Raw genomic sequence first — 8,741 nt, 5'->3', positions numbered from 1 at the left:
AAATGAGATATTAAGTTCTCTTACAAGTTTCTGTAAAATCCATAAGATACTTTTATTTCAGGATCGGTTTCACAGTAGTGGTCATACATTATACGTATATTAAGGTCTGAAGGCAAATACTTTTTGTTAGGGGCGTGCTCACGTCTATAGTGAGATACTGCAGGATTAAATGACATTATATGTTCCGTGACTTTAACAGAATCTAGTTTTTGAGGATTCGGGTTGCGTCCACGTCCATCAACAAGAGGTTTTGGATATAATTCGGGCTTATAATCACTTTCAAGAGCGTTTCTTACTGCCTTACAGTTATTTTGGTTATAGCCTAGTGTAGTGAGGAAAAAAGTTTTGCAAACTGAAATTTTCTCGCCGTTTTCATTTACCAAAAAGTATGTTATAGTCTTCGATCGTGTGTAATGTTTACCTTCATTGACATCGTTTTCTCTGTTTTAGGTCTATCTGGTTTTTTTGTGCTGGTATGACATATAAAAAAGTATTTCTGTTCCGTCCATGACAATTTCCAAAAATTGACATTAATTTTTTTGCGAATCTCATCTGGAAAACGCTCTGAGCACTTTTTTTTGCAGATGTTTTCACGACAACCAGGTTTTACAAAATATTTAGTGCCTATTCTTTCTTCATTCTTTATTCTCTTTCGCTCTTTTAAGCTAATGTTATATGTTTTCCGCTTCCTTATATTGCCTTTTTTCGTTATTTGTTCTTCGTTTGTTTCTGGGTCTGATGATTCTTCCGGTGATGCTTCAATCGTTGTGTGCCGAATTATTTGTGAACACGGTATAATGTCGTTTTCTGAGTCACTGCTACTAATGTTTCGGTTCGGTTTTTCAGGTAATTTGTAATCTTTATCGATTACAGAATCATCAGAATCAAAATCATGACAATCTTCCTCACTTGCTGCTTGATCTCGATAGTTTTGTATCCCACTTGTGGATGGAACAGGTTCATCTAAGATCTGTTCATCACAGTCTGTTTTGCGTAAAGCAGCATTGATTAATCTTGCGCTTCTTGATGACATATTGCTGAAAATAAATAAAGATTATTTATTACATGCTAACTTCCGCAAAGCGACGCTATCTGCATAACAGACATATCCCCAGCTTCCCCAAAAAGAATCAATTCAATTTCTTTATTATGGCTACGTTGCTAAAAAAACTAAAATACACAAACATTGCGATAGCGGTTTAAAACTTATAATTATCCCTTTTAACTTTTTTACACCCAGTATATCTAAAACTACACCCTGTATCAAAAAACCCAGACGTCTGGGTTTGGGTCTGGGTGAAATTTAAACTGTGGGTAGATGTCGTGAACTAATAGCGTTTAGTTAACGACATCTACCCACACAATAATAAGCAGAAATAACGGTCGTTTTTTGACTATCGCGCACGCGACCCTCCGGCGCGGCGGCGCAGCTTCGACATTTGTATTTCGCTATTATTATACTAACCCTTCTAAGATTAATTAAACAAAGAAAATATGAAGTTATTTAAATTACTAGGTTGATAGACTTTATATTATAGAATGGGCGATAGAAATACGTAACAAAAATAATCTTACCAGAGCGCGGCACTGACTCGCGTGGATTCGTCTCGACACGCCGGGCACAACTGGCGTAAGCTCACTCATACCTCGCTCCCCTCACCTCATTTCTCTGTAGAGATGTTAAGTAGTAAAGGCATAACTGCCAGTGTGTCTATTTTTTTTACAAAATATTAAGGAGTAGGGTAAGTAGTAAAGGCATAACTGCCAGTGTGTCTATTTTTTTACAAAATATTAAGAAGTAGGGTAAGTAGTAAAGGCATAACTGCCAGTGTGTCTATTTTTTTACAAAATATTAAGAAGTAGGGTAAGTAGTAAAGGCATAACTGCCAGTGTGTCTATTTTTTTACAAAATATTAAGAAGTAGGGTAAGTAGTAAAGGCATAACTGCCAGTGTGTCTATTTTTTTACAAAATATTAAGAAGTAGGGTAAGTAGTAAAGGCATAACTGCCAGTGTGCCTATTTTTATACAAAATATTAAGGAGTAGGTTAAATAGTAAAGACACAATCGCCAGTTGTGACTTTCTTTCTACACTTCTTGCTAAGGTGTTGGTTTAAAAAAATAGCACAATTGCCACATAAGCCCTTCATATTTAATGTGCGCCAATTATGCCTTTTCAACTAAATATATTAAAGACATAAATGTGAAGTAGGAGACATATATCACAATGTGACCTTTCTCTTTACAAAATCTTAAAAAATGGTACAGTTGTGCCCTTTATGCTTATGCTATCTCTGTTTGTTTTATTGTTAGAAATATACAAAAAATTAGGCAGATAGGCCTTTTTTTCCTGATTCCGAATATGTATTTAACTCGATTTAGATAAAAATGTTAGTTGTGCCCTTCTTTCTTAGGACGGCAGAATATTGCACGCAGTATATTTCTATTGTACATTGTGTATGTGTACTGGGCGTACGAATCAATAAAATAATTTTAAATCACTATTTTTTTTTCCATCACAGGAAGCTACGAAATTCGCATCGATTCGTTTTTTCGTTAAAATTAGAGCATAGTTACATACATATTTATAAAATCTAGTTTCTCAAAGAACTTAGAAGTAATATGTCATTAACGAAACGATTTATACAACTCGAAAACATCACTAGCACTACTAGACTACATTAAAGGTGTCTATAAATACGCGTATGTACTATATTATTCTCACGGGAGTGAGATTTACAGCCGCAGAGGTACCACGTAGATCGTAACTCGGAACGACGACGTTCGTTACGCTGGAATCTAAGAATCTTCGGTAAACGTCCATCCGATGAAGCGAGAAATTAATAAATGCAAAGTTCAGCGAGAGAGAGGCGCGGGCAGGCCAGCTACTGCGACAGCAGCTTCTGCAGCAGCGACGCCTTCGCCTCCTGCCCCGCGCCCGCCGCCGCGCGCGCCTCATCACCGCCCGCCGCCGCCTCCGCCGAGCCCGCCTCCGTAGTACTCTGCGCGAAACCAAACGGACAGGTCACTACCACTCCACACAACGCTACCGACCTGGTGCGCCTATCCACAACAGAGTGCAAACACATCAGTCAAATGCCTGGGAGGAGACTATACTGTGCGGTGTACATCCGTAATATTTATATTTCCAAATATAATAACGGACGTTACGCAGGTAGTCGACGTTTGGAGATTTTTATTTAGATATGCAATGATGAAACCACCAATTGTATTTATTTATTCTCATCAAGTTATCAATAAAACAGAAGATATTTCCGTTTACTACTGACTTCTGATTGCATTGACATAATACATAAAAATATTTCATTAAATTGTTGAATATGAGTAATAAGAAAATCTAATCAGAGAAAATATAGTTAATGCCTGAAAAAAACGTTTAAATCGAAAGTGTTTTTACTATAGCATTTTAAGCAAAATAATGTATTTACGATACACGAGGATCGATCAAAATATTGTCCCAATGACAATTAGACTACATTCAGGCAACATAAGAACATAGTTTTGAAGAGTGTTAACAATACGGATAAAAAAGTGTTTCATTATTTTTATTCCTAAAAATGTGCTGCACAAACGTATGTATCAGTTTTAAGCATTTTTTGGTTTGTTTTTTATTGAAAACGCAAAGAGAAAAAATTGATTAAATATTATGTATTATTAATATTAAACTACCTATGATAGATCAACCTTGATCGCTACTCGTGTATTAAGTTTCTAATAGAATAATCCGGTTTACCAGTCCTACAGTACCGCCATGCAATCGTCTGTTGTATATCTACGAAAACTGAATTAAAACGCAATTTTCTAACATTTCATAAGCGAACAAGAAGCAAAACTATTGCAATAATTTATTTTTGTTTTATTACTACAACGTCACAAAACCTCCACCACACTTTATTGTCTGTGCATGCCAAATTCTCCCACTGTTCAAAATAAGCTGAAAAGTATTTTGGAAGTTAAATCCTAAAAGCCGTTGACATTATAATATTGTAAGTTATATATTTTTTAATTTCTAAAAAATCATTATTTGCGTTACTTTTGTATTAAATAGTTTTCTCTAGGATAAGAAACAAATTATTAGACATCACATCACAAAAGCTTATCAAAATTCAGGAATGTACCAATTTTAAGCTTTTTAGACTTTGGAAATTTAAATTAAATTTATTTAAATTATTTCATTTCACTTGGTTATTGGAGATATAATAAGGATTAGGTTAAGACATCTTCATTTAGCTAACTTTGGTACATTTCCTTAAATCAGCTCTAGTATCAAGATGATCGAATCGACAACACACGCAGCAGAGCAGACGTAATAATTATAAGTAGGTCTACAAAATAATGAAAACCGATAAGGAAGTGAAGTGACTAGATGATATTTTGTATTCGCTGATCGCGTCCCAAGCTTACCGGGGTGCTCTGTTGCGATTCCCACGAATTTGTCGACGCCGAGGACGCTCGGCCCCCCACCACACTGCCGCCACCTACGTACGTACACACGTATACATTGGCAGTGGTTATCCCTACACTGACAATGTTAAGAAAACACGCTCGACGAGCATTGTTTCTTTATGTCCCAAAATATTGTTGTTCACATTCCCGAATATATTCAGACAGTTAATGGTCTCTTATAACGTTAGCCAATATGATTTATCCTGAGATTTTGTGAAGATATTCTTGTTATATCTTGAGATATAACTAGATCACATTAATCTGATTCAGATGAAACAAATACACCTAGCTAATAAATACAAATACATACACTGTTGTCTAGGAGGATTTCTAAGTACTGTCCAAACTACAGCAGAATAAATATTTTAAATCGCAATTTTGTATCACCTTGAATCTCTATTGAAGACCTACTATTTCAAAATACAAAAACAACTGAACGACATTAGTATAACATACGATGCTATGACACAGACAAATTAATTAATTTCGAAATATATCGATCACATGGTGATAAAAAAATATAATGTGTATCCTTGTATCGGTGATTGTTGCATGGCTAGTCCTTATAACTGACATGATATAAAAATAGTGCTACATAAATACTACCTAGAGGTACTTTCTCCAAATTGTTTTGAAAAAGGTAACAATTCGCGATCACAGTGGGAACCACCTCCACAGCAGTATCCATATAAATTTATTTTAATTTTGAATTAAAAATTAAAACTGGCTAGGTAGCACTTTATCTTCGGTTATTTAAGTAAATCATAATTACAATCTGTAAGAATTAAAATTATATCACTCACTTTGTAAAACTATCATTACTTTACACATTTACTTATATAGAACATACAAATATTAACAAGTTAAATGCGGTTAAAATATTTTTTTAAATTAGTCAAAACATAACTCGAGTAATATCGGCAGTATGAGACAACATCTGAACAGTCCATTCTAAGTATAGAGCTGGTGTTGTCAGAGTAGTAGCAACGTACCGGGTGGGGTCATGTCGAAGCTCATGAGCGAGTCCATGTCGGGCGGCTGCAGCGGGTGCAGGTCGGGGCGGGCGGAGCGCGCGCCCACGACCGCGCGCAGCTCGTTGCGCACGTACTCGGAGGTGCCGGCCGCGCCCGCGCCGCTGCCCGCGCCTGCAACACCGTGCGTGCTACAACCCGCGCCCGGCCCGCGGCCACGGCGAGCCTCACTACTTTGTTACCTTTACTCGACCTCCAGTATAGTAAAAGAAACAACTGTTCCCGGATCAAATCTAATTTAAATGCAGATTCATTCATATAAATCATATCAGGAAAGCGAAAGGATGTTTAAGCGCAGAATGCAAAAGTTTATTATTATTCATGCAGAGCGATAGGTATCGGAAGAAATAATTATTGTTAAAAGTTTGAACTGAGCTCTACTCGATCGCCTTACCTCACTCGTACCACAATTGACATTTAAATCAAATATTTCGATACAAGGTGAAATTGGTACTTTGTCTGCCTCCTAAAAGTTGTAGAAGTGTTTCTGGGTAAGTGGTTCGCACTCTGCGAGTGGCAGTCGGCGGCAGTGGGCGTCCGACATACTCACATGCGTGCTGATGGTCGAGGGGCGGGTGAGGCGCGTGCGGCGCGTGGGACGCGTGCGGCGCGTGCTGCGCGTGCGGCACGTGCGGCGCCAGCGGCGTGCAGCGCGCGTAGTCGCCGCAGTAACCGGCCGCGCCCGCGCCGCCTTCCTCGTAGTAGCCTCCCACTGCCACACACGCCGAGTTAAGTACTACGGACAGCGGGCACGGCGCCGTAATAGCTGACCGACCTACCTAATTCGATGCGCCTGCTCCCTTTTTTCGCGAAATCAGGGAGTAAGTGGGTCGAAGATGCCAGGATGATACAACGCTTAGCGAAAAAGCGTTGTCGGCGAAACGATAACCGTATACCAAATGATTACCGTAGTTGCACCTTACGACGATTTGTATCTCGAAATGGAGATTATGCGACCGAAAAAATCTATTTCATCGCATCATAACTACCGACTTGCATTCAAAAGATTTTCATAGATACCAGATAGTTAAGCCATAGACATGCAAATAGGTTACTTTCGTCTAGAATTTAAGAGAAGTTATCCCGCTTTTGACGGGACTTTCTATAACTAAACTCTACGGGACATGCGATGTTTTTTATTTTAACATGCTGAATCAAACTAAACTCATTTTCAATGTTCTAAACTATATCTACCATATTTCTTTTTGAAGCATATTATAACTATTGAAAAATTTATGTTTGATTATTATTTTTCCTTAATTAATAATGTAAATACCTGTTTATTTTATACGTTATAAGCAAAACTACGCTTAAAACAACTAATCTAAAACCACAAGACCACCCTTATAAGTAAATGATATAATTATTATAAGGAAATGTAAATACCGCGTAAAGTTTATTAAGCAAACGTTAGTATTATATAAAATATTGGGAGCTAAATTCTATGCCGTAAGTCGTAAATATTTTCAAAATATTGACCGAGTATATGCGTGACAAAAATTTTACGACACCGTTACGGTAATGTCAGATGAAATAAATCCTCAGCGATAAGGTTTGACGCTATGACATGGTTGCGTTACCTAGATGCGGGCGCGGCGCGAGCGGTGCGTGCGGCGCATGCGGCGCGTGCGGCTGGTGCGGCGCGTGAGGCGCGTGCGGCGCGTGCGGCTGGTGCGGCGGCCGGTGGTAGGGCTGCGGCGTGGAGGGCGGCGGCGCCGGCGTCATGGGCGTGTGCAGCGCGGCCGCCGAGTGCCCGCCCGCACCGCCGCCGCGAGAATACCCGCCTGATCCAGCCACCTGCACACGCAACACACTACATTAATATCTTCCAAATATATTCAAAACCATAAAATGTACAAAATTATTGGTTGCCTTGATTTGTTCAAACTGATTATAAATCAACTAAATAATACTTACACTGAGCTGTCGACTCAACATTGGATTCTGTTGCGATGTCGTTATTTTATTGGTACCATAATGTGGACCCATTTGACCTGTAAAGATAGTTGTAAATAATTACATACTTATTTACGTAATATTACGTACATTAATAATACAGTAAAATTTCTACCTTTATTTGTTGTTAATATTTGAACTACATACAAGAAGACAGTACTTACTGTTTTGGTGATATATTTGATGTTGATAGTCCGTACGTGTTAAAGTCACGTTAGGCGGAGTCGCTGAAACCAAGGCGTTGATGGTGGAGCCCAAATCAGCCTGTGGTTGCTCAGTAGCCTGTAATCAATATTTAATCATTATAATAATGAAAGTAAATCCTAGTCTCCGTCGATAGCTGACAGCTATCGACGGCGGATTTAAGAAATTCTTATTATATTACATTTGATTAAGAAGTGCATAAAAGTAGTTGTGATTGCTACCTTAATAATTTTTATCATACCTCTGGCGACACGAGCATCTGCTGCGTGCGCTGCAGCTCGAGCAGTCGCGCTCGCTGCTGCTCGACGAGCGCGCGCGCCCGCGCCGGGTCGGCGTACAGCGCGGCGCCCGCCTGCAGCGCGCGCCAGCGCTCGCGCGGCTCGGGGGACGCGGCGCGCGCCGGGCTGCCCGCGTACGCGCCGCCCGCGCCGCCCGCCGCGCCCGCCGCGCCCGCCCCGCCGCCCGGGCTCGACCCGCCGGCCGCCTTGCCTACCGTTTCACACTGCATCAGGCTCTGCCGGATGGCGTTGATCATGGCGTTCTTCTCCTTCATTCCCTGTTAGAATATCGTTCTATTGTTTAAACCTTACATTAAAATAAAACGTTAAGCCTGCAGTAGTCATTAATAAGACAAATTAACAAGACTGTAATTTTTATACAGAATAAAACACTTACTTGTCGTTGCCGAACATTAACGTCGGCTGCCGATCGGTCAGCGTCGGGCATGTTCTCGATCACCTCATCTAAGAGATCGGACAATGTCTGGTCGCTAGGAACTTCACTGTCTCCTCCTCCACCGCCTCCACTCTGGGCTCTAGTACTGCCACTGCTACATAGAATAAAGAAATGAACAAATAAAGTGAAGTGCAAGTTTATGGAAGTTGTGTAGAATGGAAGCCTCGCGGTAAGTACGTACGGGGGCTGGTTGTTGTAGGCGAGGTGCGGGGCGGTGGTCCCGTAGTGCAGCGCGGCGGGCGCGGGCGCGGGTAGGCGCGCGCGCCGCCCGCCAGCGCGCCGCCGGCCAGCTCGCCGCTCTGCACACATCTGCAGGTGGCTGGAGCCCGCCATGCTCACGGGGCACTCC

General features: G+C 40.6%; 1 protein-coding gene and 1 long non-coding RNA gene across 3 annotated transcripts; both read right to left on the bottom strand.

Annotated features, from left to right (window-relative positions):
• Window positions 1-442: 442 nt before the first annotated feature.
• LOC113506693 (homeobox protein engrailed-1-like) lies at window positions 443-8,006 on the bottom strand. Its single transcript, XM_026889524.1, has 8 exons — window positions 7,899-8,006; window positions 7,618-7,735; window positions 7,415-7,491; window positions 7,078-7,294; window positions 6,048-6,209; window positions 5,459-5,611; window positions 4,425-4,498; window positions 443-3,001 (listed from the first exon to the last, which is right to left on the bottom strand). The coding sequence occupies exons 1-8, from the start codon at window positions 7,914-7,916 to the stop codon at window positions 2,885-2,887; spliced, it is 936 nt and encodes a 311-aa protein (XP_026745325.1). The 5' UTR covers window positions 7,917-8,006; the 3' UTR covers window positions 443-2,884.
• Window positions 8,007-8,086: 80 nt separating this feature from the next.
• LOC113506692 lies at window positions 8,087-8,637 on the bottom strand. 2 transcript variants are annotated; one of them, XR_003401748.1, is made up of 3 exons: window positions 8,574-8,637; window positions 8,333-8,486; window positions 8,087-8,213 (listed from the first exon to the last, which is right to left on the bottom strand). It is a non-coding gene; the product is annotated as an uncharacterized LOC113506692 (long non-coding RNA). The 2 variants fall into 2 exon arrangements; XR_003401749.1 differs by having other exon boundaries at window positions 8,333-8,483; window positions 8,574-8,627.
• Window positions 8,638-8,741: the final 104 nt, after the last annotated feature.

The sequence above is a fragment of the Trichoplusia ni genome (assembly GCF_003590095.1).
Source record: "Trichoplusia ni isolate ovarian cell line Hi5 chromosome 23 unlocalized genomic scaffold, tn1 tig00001499_group22, whole genome shotgun sequence".
NCBI classification, from domain to species: Eukaryota; Metazoa; Arthropoda; class Insecta; order Lepidoptera; family Noctuidae; genus Trichoplusia; species Trichoplusia ni.
The sequence above is the reverse complement of the archived record's forward strand: the minus strand, read 5'-3'. Positions and strand labels throughout refer to the sequence as shown.